Below are 26,091 nucleotides of genomic sequence, written 5' to 3' on the forward strand. Positions count from 1 at the left end.
ATATATAATTTGTAATGGTTAAACATTTTTATACTCCAAAAAGTCCTGATTACAGCATGTTAGTCATTTAGCAGACCCTCTTATCCAGAGCAACCACATATCACAGTAGTTAGTATATTCATCTTCAGATAGCTAGGTGGGACAACCACATATTGCAGTAGTTAGTATATTCATCTTCAGATAGCTAGGTGAGACAACCACATATCACAGTAGTTAGTATATTCAGATAGCTAGGTGAGACAACCACATATCACAGTAGTTAGTATATTCATCTTCAGATAGCTAGGTGAGACAACCACATATCACAGTAGTTAGTATATTCAGATAGCTAGGTGGGACAACCACATATCACAGTAGTTAGTATATTCAGATAGCTAGGTGGGACAACCACATATCACAGTAGTTAGTATATTCAGATAGCTAGGTAGGAAAACCACATATTACAGTAGTTAGTATATTCATCTTCAGATAGCTAGGTGAGACAACCACATATCACAGTAGTTAGTATATTCAGATAGCTAGGTGGGACAGCCACATATCACAGTAGTTAGTATATTCAGATAGCTAGGTTGGACAACCACATATCACAGTAGTTAGTATATTCATCTTCAGATAGCTAGGTGGGACAACCACATATTGCAGTAGTTAGTATATTCATCTTCAGATAGCTAGGTGAGACAACCACATATCACAGTAGTTAGTATATTCATCTTCAGATAGCTAGGTGGGACAACCACATATCACAGTAGTTAGTATATTCATCTTCAGATAGCTAGGTGGGACAACCACATATCACAGTAGTTAGTATATTCATCTTCAGATAGCTAGGTGGGACAACCACATATCACAGTAGTTAGTATATTCATCTTCAGATAGCTAGGTGGGACAACCACATATCACAGTAGTTAGTATATTCATCTTCAGATAGCTAGGTGGGACAACCACATATCACAGTAGTTAGTATATTCATCTTCAGATAGCTAGGTGAGACAACCACATATCACAGTAGTTAGTATATTCATCTTCAGATAGCTAGGTGAGACAACCACATATCACAGTAGTTAGTATATTCATCTTCAGATAGCTAGGTGGGACAACCACATATCACAGTAGTTAGTATATTCATCTTCAGATAGCTAGGTGGGACAACCACATATCACAGTAGTTAGTATATTCATCTTCAGATAGCTAGGTGGGACAACCACATATCACAGTAGTTAGTATATTCATCTTCAGATAGCTAGGTGGGACAACCACATATCACAGTAGTTAGTATATTCATCTTCAGATAGCTAGGTGGGACAACCACATATCACAGTAGTTAGTATATTCATCTTCAGATAGCTAGGTGGGACAACCACATATCACAGTAGTTAGTATATTCATCTTCAGATAGCTAGGTGGGACAACCACATATCACAGTAGTTAGTATATTCATCTTCAGATAGCTAGGTGGGACAACCACATATCACAGTAGTTAGTATATTCATCTTCAGATAGCTAGGTGGGACAACCACATATCACAGTAGTTAGTATATTCATCTTCAGATAGCTAGGTGGGACAACCACATATCACAGTAGTTAGTATATTCATCTTCAGATAGCTAGGTGGGACAACCACATATCACAGTAGTTAGTATATTCATCTTCAGATAGCTAGGTGGGACAACCACATATCACAGTAGTTAGTATATTCATCTTCAGATAGCTAGGTGAGACAACCACATATCACAGTAGTTAGTATATTCATCTTCAGATAGCTAGGTGAGACAACCACATATCACAGTAGTTAGTATATTCATCTTCAGATAGCTAGGTGGGACAACCACATATCACAGTAGTTAGTATATTCATCTTCAGATAGCTAGGTGGGACAACCACATATCACAGTAGTTAGTATATTCATCTTCAGATAGCTAGGTGGGACAACCACATATCACAGTAGTTAGTATATTCATCTTCAGATAGCTAGGTGGGACAACCACATATCACAGTAGTTAGTATATTCATCTTCAGATAGCTAGGTGGGACAACCACATATCACAGTAGTTAGTATATTCATCTTCAGATAGCTAGGTGGGACAACCACATATCACAGTAGTTAGTATATTCATCTTCAGATAGCTAGGTGGGACAACCACATATCACAGTAGTTAGTATATTCATCTTCAGATAGCTAGGTGGGACAACCACATATCACAGTAGTTAGTATATTCATCTTCAGATAGCTAGGTGGGACAACCACATATCACAGTAGTTAGTATATTCATCTTCAGATAGCTAGGTGGGACAACCACATATCACAGTAGTTAGTATATTCATCTTCAGATAGCTAGGTGGGACAACCACATATCACAGTAGTTAGTATATTCATCTTCAGATAGCTAGGTGAGACAACCACATATCACAGTAGTTAGTATATTCATCTTCAGATAGCTAGGTGAGACAACCACATATCACAGTAGTTAGTATATTCATCTTCAGATAGCTAGGTGGGACAACCACATATCACAGTAGTTAGTATATTCATCTTCAGATAGCTAGGTGGGACAACCACATATCACAGTAGTTAGTATATTCATCTTCAGATAGCTAGGTGGGACAACCACATATCACAGTAGTTAGTATATTCATCTTCAGATAGCTAGGTGGGACAACCACATATCACAGTAGTTAGTATATTCATCTTCAGATAGCTAGGTGGGACAACCACATATCACAGTAGTTAGTATATTCATCTTCAGATAGCTAGGTGGGACAACCACATATCACAGTAGTTAGTATATTCATCTTCAGATAGCTAGGTGGGACAACCACATATCACAGTAGTTAGTATATTCATCTTCAGATAGCTAGGTGGGACAACCACATATCACAGTAGTTAGTATATTCATCTTCAGATAGCTAGGTGGGACAACCACATATCACAGTAGTTAGTATATTCATCTTCAGATAGCTAGGTGGGACAACCACATATCACAGTAGTTAGTATATTCATCTTCAGATAGCTAGGTGGGACAACCACATATCACAGTAGTTAGTATATTCATCTTCAGATAGCTAGGTGAGACAACCACATATCACAGTAGTTAGTATATTCATCTTCAGATAGCTAGGTGAGACAACCACATATCACAGTACTTAGTATATTCATCTTCAGATAGCTAGGTGAGACAACCACATATCACAGTACTTAGTATATTCATCTTCAGATAGCTAGGTGGGACAACCACATATCACAGTAGTTAGTATATTCATCTTCAGATAGCTAGGTGGGACAACCACATATCACAGTAGTTAGTATATTCATCTTCAGATAGCCAGGTGGGACAACCACATATCACAGTAGTTAGTATATTCATCTTCAGATAGCCAGGTGGGACAACCACATATCACAGTAGTTAGTATATTCATCTTCAGATAGCTTGGTGGGACAACCACATATCACAGTAGTTAGTATATTCATCTTCAGATAGCTAGGTGGGACAACCACATATCACAGTAGTTAGTATATTCATCTTCAGATAGCTAGGTGGGACAACCACATGTCACAGTAGTTAGTATATTCATCTTCAGATAGCTAGGTGGGACAACCACATATCACAGTAGTTAGTATATTCATCTTCAGATAGCTAGGTGGGACAACCACATGTCACAGTAGTTAGTATATTCATCTTCAGATAGCTAGGTGGGACAACCACATGTCACAGTAGTTAGTATATTCATCTTCAGATAGCTAGGTGGGACAACCACATATCACAGTAGTTAGTATATTCAGATAGCTAGGTGGGACAACCACATATCACAGTAGTTAGTATATTCAGATAGCTAGGTGAGACAACCACATATCACAGTAGTTCGTATATTCAGATAGCTAGGTGGGACAACCACATGTCACAGTAGTTAGTATATTCATCTTCAGATAGCTAGGTGGGACAACCACATGTCACAGTAGTTAGTATATTCATCTTCAGATAGCTAGGTGGGACAACCACATATCACAGTAGTTAGTATATTCAGATAGCTAGGTGAGACAACCACATATCAGTCTTAGTCAGTACACTTTCCATCAGAGTTACTATCAGCAGTCAGAGCTAGTAAGGGGAAAAGTCACGATTTAGATCACTATTTGTATTTAATTTTTTTTACGGGGCAAGGGATAGGGAGGTGGTGCTGGGGGATTATTACTCATTTTGAAGAGGTAGGGTTTCAGATGTTTTCAGAAGATGGGCAGGGATTCTGCTGTCCTAGCTTCAGAGGGAAGCTGGTTCCACCAGTGGGGTGCCAGAACAGAGAAGAGCTTGGACTGGGCTGAGCGGAAGCTGCCCACCCATAGGGGTGGGAGGGCCAAGAGACCAGAGATGGCAGAATGGAATGCTCGAGTTGGGGTGTAGGGTTTGAGCAGAGCCTGAAGGTAGGGAGGGGCAGTTCCTCTTATTGCTCTATAGGTAAACACCATGGTGGAGTGTGTGGAGGAGTGAGGTGACATGGGAAAATTTGGGAAGGTTAAACACCAGGCGGTCTGCAGCGTTCTGGATAAGTTGCAGGGGTTTAATGGCACAGCCGTGGAGCCCAGCCAACAGCGAGTTGCACTAGTCTAAACGGGAGATGACAAGTGCCTCAATTAGGACCTGCGCCGCTTCCTGTGTGAGGTAGAGTTGTACTCTACGGATGTTGTAGAGCATGAACCTGCAAGAGCGAGTCACTGCTTTGATGTTTTCAGAGAACGACAGGGTTTTTTGTTGTCCAGGGTTATGCCAAGGTTCTTTGCACTCTGGGAGGGGGACACCGTGGAGATATCAACCGTGATGGAGAGATCTTGGAGCGGGGAGGCCTTCCCCGGGAGGAAGAGTAGTTCCATCTTGTCGAAGTTGAGCTCGAGGTGCAACATGCAACACTTTAAAAGATGTTACTGAGTTACAGTTTATATAAAGAACTCTGCTGTCTTAGCTTCAGGGGGAAGATGGACAGGGACTCTGCTGTCCTGGCTTCAGGGGGAAGATGGACAGGGACTCTGCTGTCCTGGCTTCAGGGGGAAGATGGGCAGGGACTCTGCTGTCCTAGCTTCAGGGGGAAGATGGGCAGGGACTCTGCTGTCCTAGCTTCAGGGGGAAGATGGGCAGGGACTCTGCTGTCCTAGCTTCAGGGGGAAGATGGGCAGGGACTCTGCTGTCCTAGCTTCAGGGGGAAGATGGGCAGGGACTCTGCTGTCCTAGCTTCAGGGGGAAGATGGGCAGGGACTCTGCTGTCCTAGCTTCAGGGGGAAGATGGGCAGGGACTCTGCTGTCCTAGCTTCAGGGGGAAGATGGGCAGGGACTCTGCTGTCCTAGCTTCAGGGGGAAGATGGGCAGGGACCCTGCTGTCCTAGCTTCAGGGGGAAGATGGGCAGGGACTCTGCTGTCCTAGCTTCAGGGGGAAGCTGTTTCCACCTTTGGGTGCCAGAAAAAAGAAGAGCTTTGACTGGGCTGAGCTGGAGCTGTCCTCCCGTACGGGTGGGAGGGCAGAGAGGTGATTTATCTAAGGTCAGGGCATCTTTTCACAGCTTATGTACCTGTATAAAAGTGGTTAGTGGGACCGGAAGCCATATCTAGTCTCTCAGCAGTGAGACCACTGAGACTCAGCTTCTCTCACACACACACACACACACCCTTTGATTACCATGATGAAACACTGTTTATTTACTATCTCTCTGTCTCTCCGTACCAAACATCTACAATAAAACACAGTAAAAAAAAAAGCCCATACAGTAAAATATAGAAGACATTCAAATAGGGACAACAAGCTCTGCTAAATGTCTTCCTGAAAATCTAAATCAGCATCTGTAAAATGTTCTATAAGGTACATGAAGGAAGTGAAGTGTGTGTGTGTGTGTGTGTGTGTGTCCACACGTGCCTCGGTGTGTGTGTGGTTTATGGCTTGGTCAGGTTAGCTTTAATCCTAGCCTGGTCCACGGCATCTAGAAGGTTCTTGGAGTCCAGGGCCAAGGTGTGGGCAACGCCCAACATCTGCCTCTGACACTCCCCCTTCAGTGATGTCACAGAGTTCTGCTGGACCAATCTCATCTTAGCGATTAACTCCCCCAGATCCTTATTCAGTAGCCTCTCAGTTCCCTCGATCTGGAGGAGAGAAGAGGGGGAGGGAGGAGGAAGGCGGGAGAGGGGGAGGGAGGAGGAGAGAAGGGGGGGAGGGAGGAGAATCTTAATTACATTTCCTTGATTTCTTGCCTCCTCAAAACCCATTAAATTAGAAGTCCCTCCCCTCTGAGTAATCAAGGAAATGCAAATGAGATCCTCCTGAGAGGTTCCCTGCTGTGTGGCACGAGGCCGTGTTGGTTTTGGTTGGGGTCAATGTAAATATAATAAACAGAGCCATATGGTTACCTCTGTTCTGGCAGAGCTGTGTAGTGATGGTAGAACGTCATCAACACTACGGATCAGACTACGAAGAGTTAACCCCACGGCCTGACAGACAGAGAGAGAGAGAGAGAGGAGAGAGATACAAAAAAACAAATTCAGAGGGATTGGAACTGAAGACTGTGCAAACACACACACAAAGACACTCAAACACACCAAGCCTTACCTTGACAGCGTTTGGGTATTCTGAGGGGGGCAGTGTGTTGACATCATTCTTCAGTTGCACCACATCTCTCACCATCGCCATGACACCCACATACACCTGGTCATCTGTCCTGTCGAGCTCTGCCGTGGCTGTAGGCTGGTCAACACACACATCTGTCAATAAACTCGGTCCAACCAATCAGCTATCGGTAAGGTATCTATTTAAGCAATAAGGCACCCCCCGTGTGGTACAGTTGAAGTCGGAAGTTTACATACACCTTAGCCAAATACATTTAAACTCAGTTTTTAACAATTCCTGACATTTAATCCTAGTAAAAAGTCCCTGTCTTAGGTCAGTTAGGATCACCACTTTATTTTAAGAATGTTAAATGTCAGAATAATAGTAGAATGATTTATTTGAGCTTTTATTTTTTTCATCACATTCCCAGTGGGTCAGAAGTTTACATACACTCGATTGGTATCTGGTAATGGTTCGTCAGAACCTCCACCAGCCGAAGCTAAGTAGTAACATTAACATGATGCCTTCTAATTGCAGTCGCTGTACTCATAAAATACAAGAGAACGATCGCCTTACGGTGAGGATAGCTGTGCTGCAAGCCCAGCTTCAGACGCAAATCGTTAGGCAAGGGTAATTTCAGTGTAGGAAAGGATGAAATAGCGTCTGTGCCACCAGTAAGTACAGATATTAACGTTAGTATAAATCCCCTCGCACTGTCCTCACAGCCGGACAACTTTCTCATGGCTTCTGGAGGGAAATGCTGTAGGAATGCTCAACCGGTGTCGCTCATTCAGCCGACAGAAACTTTCAACCGGTTCTCCCCATTAAGCAGCGAGTCTTGAGTCAGAGGCCGAGCCTTCTCTGGTCTCTACTCCTCCCGTTACGGGGTCTGAGACGCCGAAGCTTCCCACCATTAGCTCTGACTAATTGAAAACCCTAGTCATTGGCGACTCCATTACCCACAGTATTAGACTTAAAACGAATCATCCAGCGATCATACACTGTTTACCAGGGGGCAGGGCTACCGACGTTAAGGCTAACCTGAAGATGGTGCTGGCTAAAGCTAAAACTGGCGAGTGTAGAGAGTATAGCGATATTGTTATCCACGTCGGCACCAACGATGTTAGGATGAAACAGTCAGAGGTCACCAAGCGCAACATAGCTTCAGCCTGTAAATCAGCTAGAAAGATGTGTCGCATTGAGTAATTGTCTCTGGCCCCCTCCCAGTTAGGGGGAGTGATGAGCTCTACAGCAGAGTCTCACAACTCAATCGCTGGTTGAAAAGTGTTTTCTGCCCCTCCCAAGAGATAGAATTTGTAGATAATTGGCCTTCTTTCTGGGACTCACCAACCAAGCCTGGGACTCACCCACCAAGCCTGGTCTGTTGAGGAGTGACGGACTCCATTCTAGCTGGAGGGGTACTCTCATCTTATCTATGAACCTAGACAGGGCTCTAACTCCCCCAGCTCCACTGTGAGATAGGGTGCAGGCCAGGCAGCAGGCTGTTAGCCAGCCTGCCAGCTTAGTGGAGCCTGTCACTAGCACAGTCAGTGTAGTCAGCTCAGCTATCCCCATTGAGACCGTGTCTGTGCCTCGATCTAGGTTGGTCAAAACCAAACATGGCAGTGTTCGCCTTAGCAATCTCACTGGAATAAAGACCTCCTCCTTTCCTGCCATTATTGAAAGAGATTGTGATACCTTACATCTCAAAATAGGGCTACTTAATGTTAGATCCCTCACTTCCAAGGCAGTTATAGTCAATTAATTAATCACTGATCATCATGTTGATGTGATTGGCCTGAATGAAACATGGCTTAACCTCTCTGGGGTAGGGGGCAGTGTTTTGTCAGGATGAAAAGCGTGCTCAAAGTAAACTGCCTGTTACTCAGGCCCAGAAGCTAGGATATGCATATAATTGGTGGATTTGGATAGAAAACACTCTAAAGTTTCTAAAAGTGTTAAAATTATGTCTGTGAGTATAACAGAACTGATATGGCAGGCGAAACCCCAAAGACAAACCCCCCCCCCAAAAAAAAAGAATCAGCCTACCACTATTTTCAATGGCGATCACTTTTATTATAAGGCCAAGTCCTCCCAGATTGCAGTTCCTAGGGCTTCCACTAGATGTCAACCGTCTTTAGAAAGAGTTTCAGGCTGGTTTTTGGAAAAATGAGACAGAAATTGTAGTTTTTCTAGGTGGCTCCCATTTTGTCTGTAGTGTTTCCAAGCGCGTGGAAGAGAGCGCGTTCTTTGGTATTTTTCTCCGGTAAAGACAATAACGATACTCAGTCTTAAATTTGATCGTTTATTTACGTATTGGGGTACCGAAGGTTTGATTATAAACGTTGTTTGACTTGTTTGGAAAAGTTTATGAGTAACGTTTGGGATTCATTTTGTATGCATTTTGATGGAGGGAAACTGGGTGGATTATTGACTGAAGCGCGCCAGCTAAACTGAGTTTTTATGGATATAAAGAAGGACATTATCGAACAAAAGGACCATTTGTAATGTAACTGGGACCTTTTGGAGTGCCAACAGAAGAAGATCATCAAAGGTAAGCCATTTTCTATATCGCTATTTCTGACTTTTGTGTCACACCTGCCTGGTTGAAATATGTTTTTCATGTGTTGGTAAGCGGGGCGATGTCCTCAGATAATCGCATCGTTTGCTTTCGCCGTACTTTTTAAAAATCTGACACAGCGGCTGGATTATCAAGAAGTTAAGCTTTATTTTGATGTTTACACTTGTGGTTTTATGAAAGTAAAATATTTATAATACTGTCTTTTGGATTTCGCGCTCTGCAATTTCACACTACCCTCCCACCTGCCCATAAGAAGTTAATTGAGGAAAAATTTATTTTTGATACTGTCGCAAAGCTAATTAAAAAGCAGCATTCCCCAAGAGAGGATGGCTTTCACTTCAACAGCGATAAATTCATGAACTTCTTTGAGGAAAAGATCATGATCATTAGAAAGCAAATGACAGACTCCTCTTTAAATCTGCGTATTCCTCCAAAGCTCAGTTGTCCTGAGTCTGCACAACTCTGCCAGGACCAAGGTCAAGGGAGACACTCAAGTGTTTTAGTACTATATCTCTTGACACAATGATGAAAATAATCATGGCCTCTAAACCTTCAAGCTGCATACTGGACCCTATTCCAAATAAACTACTGAAAGAGCTGCTTCCTGTGCTCGGCCCTCCTATGTTGAACATAATAAACGGCTCTCTATCCACCGGATGTGTACCAACCTCACTAAAAGTGGCAGTAATAAAGCCTCTCTTGAAAAAGCCAATACTTGACCGAGAAAATATAAAAAACTATCTCCCATTCCTCTCAAAAAAAATGGAAAAAGCTGTGCTCACTGCCTTCCTGAAGACAAACAATGTATACGAAATGCTTCAGTCTGGTTTTAGACCCCATCATATCACTAAGACTGCACTTGTGAAGATGGTAAATGACCTTTTAATGGCGTCAGACCGAGGCTCTGCATCTGTCCTCGTTCTCCTAGATCTTAGTGCTGCTTTTGATACCATCGATCACCACATTCTTTTGGAGAGATTGGAAACCCAAATTGGTCTACATGGATATTTTCTGGCCTGGTGTAGATCTTATCTGTCGGAAAGATATCAGTTTGTCTCTGTGGATGGTTTGTCCTCTGACAAATCAACTGTAAAATTCCGTGTTCCTCAAGGTTTCGTTTTAGGACCACTATATATATATATATTTATATTTTACCTCTTGGTGATGTCATTCGGAAACATAATGTTAACTTTCACTGCTATGCGGATGACACACAGCTGTACATTTCGATGAAACATGGTGAAGCCCCAAAAATGCCCTCCCTGAAGCCTGTGTTTCAGACATTTCAGCTTCCATTAAACTTGGACAAAACAGAGATGCTTGTTCTAGGTCCCAAGAAACAAAGAGATCATCTGTTGAATCTGACAATTAATCTTGATGGTTGTACAGTCGTCTCAAATAAAACTGAAGGACCTCGGCGTTACTCTGGACCCTGATCTCTCTTTTGACGAACCTATCAAGACTGTTTTAAGGACAGCTTTTTTCCATCTACATAACATTGTAAAAATCAGGAACTTTCTCTCCAAAAATGATGCAGAAACATTTATCCATGCTTTTGTCACTTCTAGGTTAGACTACTGCAATGCTCTACTTTCTGGCTACCCGGAAAAAGCACTAAATAAACTTCAGTTAGTGCTAAATACGGCTGCTAGAATCCTGACTAGAACCAACAAATTTGATCGCATTACTACAGTGCTATCCTCTCCATTGGCTTCCTGTTAAGGCTAGGGCTAATTTCAAGGTTTTACTGCTAACCTACAAAGCATTACATGGGCTTGCTCCTACCTATCTCTCCGATTTGGTCCTGCCGTACATACCTACACGTACGCTACGGTCACAAGACGCAGGCCTCCTTATTGTCCATAGAATTTCTAAGCAAACAGCTGGAGGCAGGGCTTTCTCCTATAGAGCTCCATTTTTATGGAATGGTCTGCCTATCCATGTGAGAGACGCAGACTCGGTCTCAACCTTTAAGTCTTTATTGAAGACTCATCTCTTCAGTAGGTCCTCTGATTGAGTGTAGTCTGGCCCAGGGTGGTGAAGGTGAACGAAAAGGCACTGGAGCAACGATCCGCCCTTGCTGTCTCTGCCTGGCCGGTTCCCCTCTCTCCACTGGGATTCTCTGGCTCTAACCCTATTACAGGGGCTGAGTCACTGGCTTACTGGTGCTCTTTCATGCAATCCCTAGGAGGGGTGTGTCACTTGAGAGGGTTGAGTCACTGACGTGATCTTCCTGTCTGGGTTGGCTCCCCCCCTTGGGTTGTGCCGTGTGGGAGATCTTTGTGGGCTATACTCGGCCTCGTCTCAGGATGGTAGGTTGGTGGTTGGAGATATCCCTCTAGTGGTGTGGGGGCTGTACTTTGGCAAAGTGGGTGGGGTTATATCCTGCCTGTTTGGCCCTGTCCGGGGGTATCGTCGGATGGGGCCACAGTGTCTCCCGACCCCTCCTGTCTCAGCCTCCAGTATTTATGCTGCAGTAGTTTATGTGTCAGAGGGCTAGGGTCAGTCTGTAATATCTGGAGTATTTATCCTGTCTTATCCAGTGTCCTGTGTGAATTTAAGTATGCTCTCTAATTCTCTCTCTCTTTCTCTTCTTTCTTTCTTTCTTTCTTTCTCTCGGAGGACCTGAGCCCTAGGACCATGCCTCAGGACTATCTGGCCTGATGACTCCTTGCTGTCCCCAGTCCACCTGGTTGTGCTGCTGCTCCAGTTTCAACTGTTCTGCCTGTAGCTATGGAACCCTGACATGTTCACCAGACGTGCTACCTGTCCCAGACCTGCTGTTTTCAACTCTCTAGAGACCGCAGGAGCAGTAGAGATACTCTGAATGATCGGCTATGAAAAGCCAATTGACATTTACTCCTGAGGTGCTGACCTGTTGCACCCTCTACAACCAATGTGATTATTATTATTTGACCCTGCTGGTCACCTATGGACATCTTGGCCATGTTCTGATGCCTAGGAAGAAACCTAGAGAGGAACCAGGCTATGAGGGGTGGCCAGTCCTCTTCTGGCTATGTCGGGTGGAGATCCACTTGGTTTCTTCCTAGGTTCTGGCCTTTCTAGGGAGTTTTTCCTAGCCACTGTGCTTCTACACCTGCATTGCTTGCTGTTTGGGGTTTTAGGCTGGGTTTCTGTACAGCACTTTGAGACATCAGCTGATGTAAGAAGGGCATTATAAATACATTTGATTGATGGTAGCATTTCCTTTAAATTGTTTAACTTGGGTCAAACGTTTCGGGTAGCCTTCCACTGTCACGTTCCTGACCTGTTTTCTCTTGTTTTGTATGTCTTTATTGGTCAGGGCGTGAGTGTTGGGTGGGCAGTCTATGTTTTGTATTTCTATGTTGGGTTTTGTGTTCGGCCTGGTATGATTCTCAATTAGAGACAGGTGTGTATCGTTTGTCTCTGATTGAGAGTCATACTAAGGCAGCCAGGGTTTCACTGGTGTTTTGTGGGTGTTTGTTTACTGTGTTAGCGTTTGGGCCACACAGGACTGTTGCAGGTTAGTCACGTTTGTTGTTTTGTTTATTTGTAGTGTTTGTTGGTTTGCCATTAAAATCATGAATACCTCCTACTCCGCATCTTGGTCCGATCCATGCTCCTCCTCGTCTGAGGAGGAGAACGACATTGACAGCCGTTACAGAAACACCCACCAAACCAGGACCAAGCGGATTGGAGAAGGAAGGCAGGAACAAAAGCAATGGAGAGAAGAGGAATGGACATGGGAGCAAATACTCAACGGAGAAGGACCCTGGGCTAAGGTGGGAGAGAATCGCCGCTCTCGGGAGGAGAAGGAGGCAGCCACAGCCCAGGAGCGCTGGTATGAGGAGGCAGCACGTAAGAGAGGCTGGAAGCCCGAGAGGCTCACCCAAAAATTTCTTGGGGGGGGCTAAAGGGGAGTGTGGCGAAGCCGGGTTGGTTACCTGAGCCAACTCCCCGGGCTTACCGTGGAGTGAGAGGGCGTCGTACTGGTCAGACACCGTGTTATGCGGTAAAGCGCACGGTGTCCCCAGTACGCGTGCTTAGCCCAGTGCGGGCTATTCCACCCCGCCGCACTGGGAGGGCTAGGTTGGGCATCGAGCCGGATGTCATGAAGCCGGCCCAATGTATCTGGCCTCCAGTACGTCTCCTCGGGCCGGCGTACATGGCACCAGCCTTACAGGTGGTGTCCCCGGTTCGCCTGCATAGCCCAGTGCGGGCTATTCCACCTCGCCGCACTGGCAGGGCTACGGGGACCATTCAACCTGGTAAGGTTGGAGAGGCTCGGTGCTCAAGAGCGCGTGTCCTCCTTCACGGTCCGGCATATCCGGCGCCACCTTCCCGCCCCAGCCCAGTACCACCAGTGCCTACACCACGCACCAGGCTTCCAGTGCATCTCCAGAGCCCTGTTCCTCCTCCCCGCATTCGCCCTGAGGTGCGTGCCCTCAGCCCGGTACCTCCAGTTCCGGCACCACGCATCAGGCCTATTGTGCGTCTCAGCCGGCCAGAGTCTGCCGTCTGCCCAGCGGTGCCTGAACTGCCCGTCTGCCCAGCGGTGCCTGAACTGCCCGGCTGCCCAACGCCGTCTGAGCCATCTGTCTGCCCAACGCCGTCTGAGCCATCTGTCTGCCCAACGCCGTCTGAGCCATCTGTCTGCCCAACGCCGTCTGAGCCATCTGTCTGCCCAGCGCCGTCTGAGCCATCCGTCTGCCCAGCGCCGTCTGAGCCATCCGTCTGCCCAGCGCCGTCTGAGCCATCCGTCTGCCAAGCGCCATCTGAGCCATCCGTCTGCCACGAGCCATCAGAGCCGCCCGTCTGTCGCGAGCCGTTAGAGCCGTCCGTCAGTCAGGAGCCGCTAGAGCCGTCCGTCAGTCAGGAGCTGCCAGAGCAGCCAGCCAGTCAGAAGCTGCCAGAGCCGCCAGCCAGTCAGGAGCTGCCAGAGCCGCCAGCCAGTCAGGAGCTGCCAGAGCCGCCAGCCAGTCAGGAGCTGCCAGAGCCGCCAGCCAGTCAGGAGCTGCCAGAGACGCCAGCCAGTCAGGAGCTGCCAGAGACGCCAGCCAGTCAGGAGCTGCCAGAGACGCCAGCCAGTCAGGAGCTGCCAGAGACGCCAGCCAGTCAGGAGCTGCCAGAGACGCCAGCCAGTCAGGAGCTGCCAGAGACGCCAGCCAGTCAGGAGCTGCCAGAGACGCCAGCCAGTCAGGAGCTGCCAGAGACGCCAGCCAGTCAGGAGCTGCCAGAGACGCCAGCCAGTCAGGAGCTGCCAGAGACGCCAGCCAGTCAGGAGCTGCCAGAGACGCCAGCCAGTCAGGAGCTGCCAGAGACGCCAGACAGTCATGAGCTGCCCTACGGTCATGAGCTGCCCTACAGTCATGAGCTGCCCTACAGTCATGAGCTGCCCTACAGTCATGAGCTTCCCTACAGTCATGAGCTGCCCTACGGTCATGAGCTGCCCTACAGTCATGAGCTGCCACCCAGTCATGAGCTGCCACTTATCCCGGAGCTGCTGCCACTTATCCCGGAGCTGCTGCCCCTTATCCCGGAGCTGCTGCCCCTTATCCCGGAGCTGCTGCCCCTTATCTCGGAGCTGCTGCCCCTTATCCCGGTGCTGGCCCTTATCCCGATGCTGCCCCTTCATTTAGGTGGGTTGAGTTGGAGGGTGGTCATTGGGAGGGGGATACGGAAGCGGGGAGTGACTATGGTGGGGTGGGGACCTCGCCCAGAGCCTGAGCCACCACCGTGGTCAGATGCCCACCCAGACCCTCCCCTAGACTTTGTGCTGGTGCGCCCGGAGTTCGCACCTTAAGGGGGGGGTTATGTCACGTTCCTGACCTGTTTTCTCTTGTTTTGTATGTCTTTATTGGTCAGGGCGTGAGTGTTGGGTGGGCAGTCTATGTTTTGTATTTCTATGTTGGGTTTTGTGTTCGGCCTGGTATGATTCTCAATTAGAGACAGGTGTGTATCGTTTGTCTCTGATTGAGAGTCATACTAAGGCAGCCAGGGTTTCACTGGTGTTTTGTGGGTGTTTGTTTCCTGTGTTAGCGTTTGGGCCACACAGGACTGTTGCAGGTTAGTCACGTTTGTTGTTTTGTTTATTTGTAGTGTTTGTTGGTTTGCCATTAAAATCATGAATACCTCCTACTCCGCATCTTGGTCCGATCCATGCTCCTCCCCGTCTGAGGAGGAGAACGACATTGACAGCCGTTACATCCACAAGCTTCCCACAATAAGTTGGGTGAATTTTGGCCCATTCCTCCTGAAAGAGCTGGTGTTACTGAGTCAGGTTTGTAGGCCTCCATGCCCGCACATGCTTTTTCAGTTCTGCCCACACATTTTCTATAGGATTGCGGACAGGGCTTTGTGATGGTCACTCCAATACCTTGACATTGTTGTCCTTAATAACTTCTTGCAACTATAGGGGGTGCTGTTCCGCATTAGCATTTTTTGGTCTCCAAATTAAACTGCCTCGTGCTCAATTCTTGATCGTACAATATGCATATTATTGTTATTATTGGATAGAAAACACTTTCTAGTTTCTATAGCCGTTGGAATTTTGTCTCTGAGTGGTACAGAACTACTTCTACAGCACTTTTCCTGACAGGGAGTCAGATTTCAGAAATTTTGACCCCTGATCTGGGGTCGGTTTTAAGGTGCCTGAAAATGATATAGAGAAACCGACACTGCCTACGTCTTCCTCTGGGTGTCAGTACGTCATCACGCTTTGAATGGAGTCGATTGCACAATCAGAGCCACTATAAAACAAGAAGACGTGGAAGTACCGTCCTTTCCCTTCGCGCGTTTTACGCAAGATGAACATCGGACTTGCCTCTTTCCAAATGGTTGTTTAGCCAGTGATATTTCTCCGGTCATGTTTTTAGTCGTTATAGTTGTTAAAAACATCATAATGTAGTTAATTTGAACCGTTTTATAGCAATTTATATCCGTTTAGTGCGATTTTGAGGAATTTCTTTGTCGTGCACTTTGAAGCTTTGGTCACGTTTCGGGGTCTCGGTCGATGTTAGTGGACATTTCGAAGGACAGAGGACATCTATCGACCAAAAGAAGATTAGACCCAAGAAAGGATACATTGCCCAAGAATCTGATGGAAAATCACCTCATAGTAAGAAATATTTAATATGATAAATCGTTGTTCTGTCGAAATATTTTAAACGCATAATCCGCCATTTTGTTTGTTATCGCTTCACTTGGCGAACCCTGTATTGCACAGTAAGGATAATTTTAGAAATGTAAATCAGCGGTTGCATTAAGAACTAATTTGTCTTTCGATTCCTGTCAACCCTGTATTTTTTAGTCAAGTATATGATTAGCTTTCGATTAAACTAGATCACTCTGAAAGATGACGTCCGACATTTTGAGGCTTGATTTGCCAGTATTTTCATTGTCTAACCACGGTTTTGTATGGCTAAATATGCACATTTTCGAACAAACTCTATATGTATGTTGTAAAATGATGTTACAGGAGTGTCATCGGAAGAATTCTGAGAAGGTTAGTGAAAAAATTAATATATTTTGGCGATGATTACGTTATAGCTCTCTTTGGCTTGAATCGATGCTCTGGTAACGTTTGCACATGTGGTATGCTAACTTATCGATTTATTGTGTTTTCGCTGTAAAACGCTTAGAAAATCTGAAATATTGTCTGGAATCACAAGATCTGGGTCTTTCCATTGCTATGCTTTGTCTATTCTTATGAAATGTTTTATGATGAGTAAATTGGTCATACACGTTGCTCTCTATAGTAATTCTAGTCGAGTTGTGATGGTCGGTGCAATTGTAAACTGTGATTTCTACCTGAAATATGCACTTTTTTCTAACAAAACCTATCCTATACCATAAATATGTTATCAGACTGTCATCTGATGAGGTTTTTTATTGGTTATTGGCTATCAATATCTTAGTTTAGCCGAATTGGTGATAGCTACTGGTGGAGAGAAAAAATGGTGGACAAAGAAATTGTGTATTTTGCTAACGTGTTTAGCTAATAGATTTACATATTGTGTCTTCCCTGTAAAACATTTTAAAAATCTGAAATGGTGGCTTTATTCACAAGATCTGTATCTTTCATCTGGTGTCTTGGACTTGTGATTTAATGATATTTAGATGCTACTATCTACTTGTGAAGCTATGCTAGCTATGCTAATCAGTGTGTGGGGGGGGTGGGGGGTGATCCCGGACCCGGGGTAGAGGCTCGTGAAAGGTTAAGCCATTTTGCCACAACTTTGGAAGTATGCTTGGGGTCCATTTGGAAGACCCATTTGCGACACAGTTTATCTTCCTGACTGATGTCTTGAGATGTTGCTTCAATATATCCACATAATTTTACTTCCTCATGATGCCATCTATTTTGTGAAGTGCACCAGTCCATCCTGCAGCAAAGCACCCCCACAATATGATGCTGCCACCCCCATGCTTCACGGTTGGGATGATGTCCTTCGGCTTGCAAGCCTCCCCCTTTTTCCTCCAAACATAATGATAGTCATTATGGCCAAACAGTTCTATATTTGTTTCATCAGACCAGAGGACATTTCTCCAAAAAGTACGATCTTTGTCCCCATGTGCAGTTGCAAACCGTAGTCTGGCTTTTTTATGGCTTTTTTATGGAGTTATGTCGATAAAGGACATGTTTTACAGTGGATATAGATACTTTTGAAATGATTTGCCAAAACTAAAGCTTGTTAACAAGAAATTTGTGGAGTGGTTGAAAAACGAGTTTTAATGACTCCTACCTAAGTGTATGTAAACTTCCGACTTCAACTGTATACGGCCAATATACCACAGCTAGGGCTGTTCTTAGGCACAACACAATGCCTTATTGCTATTATAAACTGGTTGCCCACGTAATTAGAGCAGTCAAAATAAATATTTTATCATAACCCATGGTATACGATCTGATATACCACGGCTGTCATCCAATCAGCATTCAAGGATAGAACCACCCAGTTTATAACATGGAAGTGAAATATTTGAAACCAGTTTAAAAGAGAAGGACAGCTTTATAATGGCTGCTTGTTGTTACCTGTGGAGCCGAGGCCTTTGGTGGTTTGTCCGGAGGTGTGGCTTCGTCTGCTGGCTCCTCCTCGTGCTGTAGACGACAACAGGAAAAACTGAGGCCGGGATTCAATCCGATGGCGGATTTGGACAATCAGTCATTTAAAAGGTCATTTTCCGATTGAGCCGACATAATGCAGTGTTTTCTGTGAATGTGGTCTTTGCCTTTAAGACTTGCACTGTCGATAACGTGCGATCGGATTGAATCCTGGCATAACCAATACAACAACTACTAATACAACATACCATAGCTGTTCTGAACTCCTGTTGAACTTGCACAGGATCCTGCAAGGACACGTACATTAGAAATACATTAGAAACGGGGAAGTGCTGACCGTGCGTCCATTCAGGAATAAAGAATGTTGCAAAATGTAGGATCTTAATTCGATCACTATCATTGCTGAGAATTTTCCTGCCCCCGCACGAAATGTAGATGAGCTTCATGATGTACATAAATTCAGTGAAATCCACACTAACACATGGCTATATTAACAGTGTCGTACTTTTCATGTGACCTACTGTTGGCCAGCTAACAGCCTAACCACCCATCAACATTATGGACTAAATGTTCACATCCTGTTGCTGCAGGATTATTTTGCTGCGACAATACTGGTCAAATCAAGTATTAGTAAGCATCTGTATCTGTCTGAATACAAAAAGTCTGTCTGTCTGTCTATGTGTCTGTCTGTCTGTCTGTCTGTCTATGTGTCTGTCTATGTGTCTGTGTCTGAATACAAAAAGTCTGTCTGTCTGTCTGTCTGTCTGTCTGTCTGTCTGTCTGTCTGTCTGTCTGTCTGTCTGTCTATGTGTCTGTCTATGTGTCTGTCTATGTGTCTGTGTCTGAATACAAAAAGTCTGTCTGTCTGTCTGTCTGTCTGTCTGTCTGTCTGTCTATGTGTCTGTCTATGTGTCTGTCTATGTGTCTGTGTCTGAATACAAAAAGTATGTCTGTCTGTCTATGTGTCTGTGTCTGAATACAAAAAGTATGTCTGTCTGTCTGTCTATGTGTCTGTCTATGTGTCTGTCTATGTGTCTGTATACAAAAAGTCTGTCTGTCTGTGTGTCTGTCTATTTGTCTGTATACAAAAAGTCTGTCTGTCTGTCTGTCTGTCTGTCTGTCTGTCTGTCTGTCTGTCTGTCTGTCTATGTGTCTGTGTCTGAATACAAAAATTCTGTCTGTCTGTCTGTCTGTGTCTGAATACAAAAAGTCTGTCTCTCTGTCTGTGTCTGAATACAAAAATTCTGTCTGTCTGTCTGTCTGTCTGTCTGTCTGTCTGTCTGTCTGTCTGTCTGTCTGTCTATGTGTCTGTATACAAAAAGTCTGTCTGTCTGTCTGTCTGTCTGTATGTCTGTATTCTTACCAGGTGTTTCTCCTCCTGCTCCAGCCACCGGCTGTCTGTCAGCATGTCCTCTCTTTGTCGACGAAGAGTATCCTCCACCCTCTCCCTCTCCCAGACAGACCTCGCATCCCCCTCCCCACATGGCTCCTACACACACACACACACACACACACACACACACACACACACACACACACACACACCTGTTTGATGCCATGTTGCGATGTTTGAAAACATCTGTCTATAGGCCTTGAGTACAGCTAGATCCCCATACTGCACAGGCAGCTCAACTACCCACAATGCATTTCAACAGGAAGCAGCGGAGAGGTTAATCGGTCATCACTATGTGGCCAAATTGCAAAATCAGAAACCGTCTTAAACATCTGATTATGAACCCTAACTTTATAATAGGACGGTTATAACAGCTTGGCCATGTAGTGAAGTCATGGTTACGGGTCTTACCCCGACACTGCATCGCCGTGGAGACATAGGATAGGCTGTGGTGACATCACAGGCCCTGGGGGGGCTAGCAAGAACAGGAGAGCTGGCACACAGAGAGCCAGGTAGCTAAAACACACACACACACACACACACACACACCACACACACACACACACACACAGCCATAAAAACAAAAGCTATGCGCCACAGCTACTTTAAAGTCACATGCTAGCGGCAGGAAATGCTGTGCACACACAATCTCACACTAAATGGAACTAGCTAACACACAGTCTGTATTAACATGAAAATGTAGACCAGTACCAGTCACACAGTAGACTGTATATGTATACCCTGAACTGTGCTACAGGACAGCGCTACAGGACACCGCTACAGGACAGCGCTACAGGACAGTGCATAGCAGGTCTTACTCCACTTTCACAAACCGTTGAGCTACCTGTATTCTCATGCCAGGTCTGAGGGTGTTGCTCTGGAAACCAGGTTTCCTTGATGGCTACGAGAGAGAGAGAAGGAGAAAGAGAGAGAGAGAGGAGAGGAGAAGGAAGGAGAGAGAGAGAGAGGAGGAGAGAAGAAGGAGAGAGAGAGGAGGAGAGGAGGAGGAGAGAGAGAGGAGGAGAGGAGAAGGAGAGAGAGAGAGGAGAAGGAAGGAGAGGAGAGAGGAGGAGAGAAGAAGGAGAGAGAGAGAGGAGAAGGAAGGAGAGGAGGAGAGAAGAAGGAGAGAGAGGAGGAGAGGAGAAGGAGAGGAGAGAGGAGAGGAGAAGGAAGGAGAGAGAGAAGAAGGAGAGAGAGGAGGAGAGGAGAAGGAGAGGAGAGAGGAGAGGAGAAGGAAGGAGAGAGAGAGAGGAGAGGAGAAGGAAGGAGAGAGAGAGAGAGGAGGAGAGAAGAAGGAGAGAGAGGAGGAGAGGAGAAGGAGAGGAGAGAGGAGAGGAGAAGGAAGGAGAGAGAGAGAGGAGGAGAGAAGAAGGAGAGAGAGAGGAGGAGAGAGAGAGGAGGAGAGGAGAAGGAGAGAGAGAGAGGAGAAGGAAGGAGAGGAGAGAGGAGGAGAGAAGAAGGAGAGAGAGAGAGGAGAAGGAAGGAGAGGAGAGAGGAGGAGAGAAGAAGGAGAGAGAGGAGGAGAGGAGGACGAGAGAGAGAGGAGGAGAGGAGAAGGAGAGAGAGAGAGAGGAGAAGGAGAGAGAGTTAGGCTGTGTGCATGGGAGTATATCATCTGTGTGTGTGGACGTGAGGACGGCTTGCGGGTGGTTGGAGAATTTGTCAGTCAGTCAGACACACACAATTTTTTTTTTTTTTGCATATCTAAGCATAGCTCTTGAGCTATCTTTATCCTCCTGACTGGTGGTTACTTTAAAAAAAAAAAAACTACCAACCTTGCCAGCTAAGATAGTTAGACAAGCTTGATAGATAGCCTGAAATTGCCTCTTGGTAGCTAGTTTTGATGTTGGAAGATTGGGAACCTATCTGAACAAGCTAAAGCCAACTTCATACTCCTCTGTGTGGGTGTGTTTACTACTCCTCTGTGTGGGTGTGTTTACTACTCCTCTGTGTGGGTGTGTTTACTACTCCTCTGTGTGGGTGTGTTTACTCCTCCTCTGTGTGGGTGTGTTTACTACTCCTCTGTGTGGGTGTGTTTACTACTCCTCTGTGTGGGTGTGTTTACTACTCCTCTGTGTGGGTGTGTTTACTACTCCTCTGTGTGGGTGTGTTTACTACTCCTCTGTGTGGGTGTGTTTACTACTCCTCTGTGTGGGTGTGTTTACTCCTCCTCTGTGTGGGTGTGTTTACTCCTCCTCTGTGTGGGTGTGTTTACTCCTCCTCTGTGTGGGTGTGTTTACTACTCCTCTGTGTGGGTGTGTTTACTCCTCCTCTGTGTGGGTGTGTTTACTCCTCCTCTGTGTGGGTGTGTTTACTACTCCTCTGTGTGGGTGTGTTTACTACTCCTCTGTGTGGGTGTGTTTACTACTCCTCTGTGTGGGTGTGTTTACTCCTCCTCTGTGTGGGTGTGTTTACTCCTCCTCTGTGTGGGTGTGTTTACTACTCCTCTGTGTGGGTGTGTTTACTACTCCTCTGTGTGGGTGTGTTTACTCCTCCTCTGTGTGGGTGTGTTTACTACTCCTCTGTGTGGGTGTGCTTACTCCTCCTCCGTGTGGGTGTGTTTACTCCTCCTCTGTGTGGGTGTGTTTACTACTCCTCTGTGTGGGTGTGTTTACTACTCCTCTGTGTGGGTGTGTTTACTCCTCCTCTGTGTGGGTGTGTTTACTACTCCTCTGTGTGGGTGTGCTTACTCCTCCTCCGTGTGGGTGTGTTTACTCCTCCTCTGTGTGGGTGTGTTTACTACGTCTCTGTGTGGGTGTGTTTACTACTCCTCTGTGTGGGTGTGTTTACTCCTCCTCTGTGTGGGTGTGTTTACTACGTCTCTGTGTGGGTGTGTTTACTACTCCTCTGTGTGGGTGTGTTTACTCCTCCTCTGTGTGGGTGTGTTTACTCCTCCTCTGTGTGGGGGTGCTTACTCCTCCTCCGTGTGGGTGTGTTTACTCCTCCTCCGTGTGGGTGTGTTTACTCCTCCTCTGTGTGGGGGTGTGTTTACTACTCCTCTGTGTGGGTGTGTTTACTCCTCCTCTGTGTGGGTGTGTTTACTACTCCTCTGTGTGGGTGTGTTTACTCCTCCTCTGTGTGGGTGTGTTTACTCCTCCTCTGTGTGGGTGTGTTTACTACTCCTCTGTGTGGGTGTGCTTACTCCTCCTCTGTGTGGGTGTGTTTACTACTCCTCTGTGTGGGTGTGTTTACTACTCCTCTGTGTGGGTGTGTTTACTCCTCCTCTGTGTGGGTGTGTTTACTACTCCTCTGTGTGGGTGTGCTTACTCCTCCTCCGTGTGGGTGTGTTTACTCCTCCTCTGTGTGGGTGTGTTTACTACTCCTCTGTGTGGGTGTGTTTACTCCTCCTCCGTGTGGGTGTGTTTACTCCTCCTCTGTGTGGGTGTGTTTACTACGTCTCTGTGTGGGTGTGTTTACTACTCCTCTGTGTGGGTGTGTTTACTCCTCCTCTGTGTGGGTGTGTTTACTACGTCTCTGTGTGGGTGTGTTTACTACTCCTCTGTGTGGGTGTGTTTACTCCTCCTCTGTGTGGGTGTGTTTACTCCTCCTCTGTGTGGGGGTGTGTTTACTACTCCTCTGTGTGGGTGTGTTTACTCCTCCTCTGTGTGGGTGTGTTTACTCCTCCTCTGTGTGGGTGTGTTTACTACTCCTCTGTGTGGGGGTGTGTTTACTACTCCTCTGTGTGGGTGTGTTTACTACTCCTCTGTGTGGGTGTGTTTACTCCTCCTCTGTGTGGGTGTGCTTACTCCTCCTCCGTGTGGGTGTGTTTACTACTCCTCCGTGTGGGTGTGTTTACTCCTCCTCCGTGTGGGTGTGTTTACTCCTCCTCCGTGTGGGTGTGTTTACTACTCCTCTGTGTGGGGGTGTGTTTACTACTCCTCTGTGTGGGTGTGTTTACTACTCCTCTGTGTGGGTGTGTTTACTCCTCCTCTGTGTGGGTGTGTTTACTCCTCCTCTGTGTGGGTGTGCTTACTACTCCTCTGTGTGGGTGTGTTTACTACTCCTCTGTGTGGGTGTGCTTACTCCTCCTCTGTGTGGGTGTGCTTACTACTCCTCTGTGTGGGTGTGTTTACTCCTCCTCTGTGTGGGTGTGTTTACTACTCCTCTGTGTGGGTGTGTTTACTCCTCCTCCGTGTGGGTGTGTTTACTCCTCCTCTGTGTGGGTGTGTTTACTACGTCTCTGTGTGGGTGTGTTTACTACTCCTCTGTGTGGGTGTGTTTACTCCTCCTCTGTGTGGGTGTGTTTACTACGTCTCTGTGTGGGTGTGTTTACTACTCCTCTGTGTGGGTGTGTTTACTCCTCCTCTGTGTGGGTGTGTTTACTCCTCCTCTGTGTGGGGGTGTGTTTACTACTCCTCTGTGTGGGTGTGTTTACTCCTCCTCTGTGTGGGTGTGTTTACTCCTCCTCTGTGTGGGTGTGTTTACTCCTCCTCTGTGTGGGTGTGTTTACTACTCCTCTGTGTGGGGGTGTGTTTACTACTCCTCTGTGTGGGTGTGTTTACTACTCCTCTGTGTGGGTGTGTCTGTGTGGGTGTGCTTACTCCTCCTCCGTGTGGGTGTGTTTACTACTCCTCCGTGTGGGTGTGTTTACTCCTCCTCCGTGTGGGTGTGTTTACTCCTCCTCCGTGTGGGTGTGTTTACTACTCCTCTGTGTGGGGGTGTGTTTACTACTCCTCTGTGTGGGTGTGTTTACTACTCCTCTGTGTGGGTGTGTTTACTCCTCCTCTGTGTGGGTGTGTTTACTCCTCCTCTGTGTGGGTGTGCTTACTACTCCTCTGTGTGGGTGTGTTTACTACTCCTCTGTGTGGGTGTGCTTACTCCTCCTCTGTGTGGGTGTGCTTACTACTCCTCTGTGTGGGTGTGTTTACTCCTCCTCTGTGTGGGTGTGCTTACTACTCCTCTGTGTGGGTGTGTTTACTCCTCCTCCGTGTGGGTGTGTTTACTACTCCTCCGTGTGGGGGTGCTTACTCCTCCTCCGTGTGGGTGTGTTTACTACTCCTCTGTGTGGGTGTGTTTACTACTCCTCTGTGTGGGTGTGTTTACTACTCCTCTGTGTGGGTGTGTTTACTCCTCCTCTGTGTGGGTGTGTTTACTACTCCTCTGTGTGGGGGTGTGTTTACTACTCCTCTGTGTGGGTGTGTTTACTACTCCTCTGTGTGGGTGTGTTTACTCCTCCTCCGTGTGGGTGTGTTTACTACTCCTCTGTGTGGGGGTGTGTTTACTACTCCTCTGTGTGGGTGTATTTACTACTCCTCTGTGTGGGTGTATTTACTACTCCTCTGTGTGGGTGTGTTTACTCCTCCTCTGTGTGGGTGTGCTTACTCCTCCTCCGTGTGGGTGTGCTTACTCCTCCTCCGTGTGGGTGTGTTTACTACTCCTCTGTGTGGGTGTGTTTACTACTCCTCTGTGTGTGTGTGTTTACTCCTCCTCTGTGTGGGTGTGTTTACTACTCCTCTGTGTGGGTGTGTTTACTCCTCCTCTGTGTGGGTGTGCTTACTCCTCCTCTGTGTGGGTGTGCTTACTCCTCCTCCGTGTGGGTGTGTTTACTACTCCTCTGTGTGGGGGTGTGTTTACTACTCCTCTGTGTGGGTGTGTTTACTACTCCTCTGTGTGGGTGTGTTTACTACTCCTCTGTGTGGGTGTGTTTACTACTCCTCTGTGTGGGTGTGTTTACTCCTCCTCTGTGTGGGTGTGCTTACTCCTCCTCCGTGTGGGTGTGTTTACTACTCCTCTGTGTGTGGGTGTGTTTACTACTCCTCTGTGTGGGTGTGTTTACTACTCCTCTGTGTGGGTGTGTTTACTCCTCCTCTGTGTGGGGGTGTGTTTACTACTCCTCTGTGTGGGTGTGTTTACTACTCCTCTGTGTGGGGGTGTGTTTACTCCTCCTCCGTGTGGGTGTGTTTACTACTCCTCTGTGTGGGGGTGTGTTTACTACTCCTCTGTGTGGGTGTGTTTACTACTCCTCTGTGTGTGGGTGTGTTTACTCCTCCTCTGTGTGGGTGTGTTTACTACTCCTCTGTGTGGGTATGTTTACTCCTCCTCCGTGTGGGTGTGTTTACTCCTCCTCTGTGTGGGTGTGCTTACTCCTCCTCTGTGTGGGTGTGTTTACTCCTCCTCTGTGTGGGTGTGCTTACTCCTCCTCTGTGTGGGTGTGTTTACTACTCCTCTGTGTGGGTGTGTTTACTACTCCTCTGTGTGGGTGTGTTTACTACTCCTCTGTGTGTGGGTGTGTTTACTACTCCTCTGTGTGGGTGTGTTTACTACTCCTCTGTGTGGGTGTGTTTACTCCTCCTCTGTGTGGGTGTGCTTACTCCTCCTCTGTGTGGGTGTGTTTACTACTCCTCTGTGTGGGTGTGTTTACTACTCCTCTGTGTGGGTGTGTTTACTACTCCTCTGTGTGGGTGTGTTTACTACGTCTCTGTGTGGGTGTGTTTACTCCTCCTCTGTGTGGGTGTGCTTACTCCTCCTCTGTGTGGGTGTGTTTACTACTCCTCT

General features: G+C 46.5%; 1 protein-coding gene across 2 annotated transcripts in view; it reads right to left on the bottom strand.

Moving 5' to 3' along the window:
* Nucleotides 1–5,654: 5,654 nt before the first annotated feature.
* ptk2ba (protein tyrosine kinase 2 beta, a) overlaps nucleotides 5,655–26,091 on the bottom strand; it is a 51,922-nt gene continuing 31,485 nt past the window's right edge. The window contains exons 23-30 of one of the 2 annotated variants that reach the window (XM_071366773.1): nucleotides 20,441–20,497; nucleotides 20,008–20,112; nucleotides 19,567–19,692; nucleotides 18,452–18,490; nucleotides 18,174–18,239; nucleotides 6,580–6,714; nucleotides 6,381–6,461; nucleotides 5,655–6,116 (exon numbers count right to left, since the gene is read on the bottom strand). In XM_071366773.1, the coding sequence (XP_071222874.1) occupies nucleotides 5,910–6,116; nucleotides 6,381–6,461; nucleotides 6,580–6,714; nucleotides 18,174–18,239; nucleotides 18,452–18,490; nucleotides 19,567–19,692; nucleotides 20,008–20,112; nucleotides 20,441–20,497 (816 nt within the window). In that variant the 3' untranslated portion in view covers nucleotides 5,655–5,909. The remainder of the gene's footprint in view (nucleotides 6,117–6,380; nucleotides 6,462–6,579; nucleotides 6,715–18,173; nucleotides 18,240–18,451; nucleotides 18,491–19,566; nucleotides 19,693–20,007; nucleotides 20,113–20,440; nucleotides 20,498–26,091) is intronic. The other variant, XM_071366774.1, reaches the window with a different exon arrangement.

This window comes from Salvelinus alpinus, chromosome 25 (genome assembly GCF_045679555.1).
Source record: "Salvelinus alpinus chromosome 25, SLU_Salpinus.1, whole genome shotgun sequence".
NCBI lineage: Eukaryota > Metazoa > Chordata > Actinopteri > Salmoniformes > Salmonidae > Salvelinus > Salvelinus alpinus.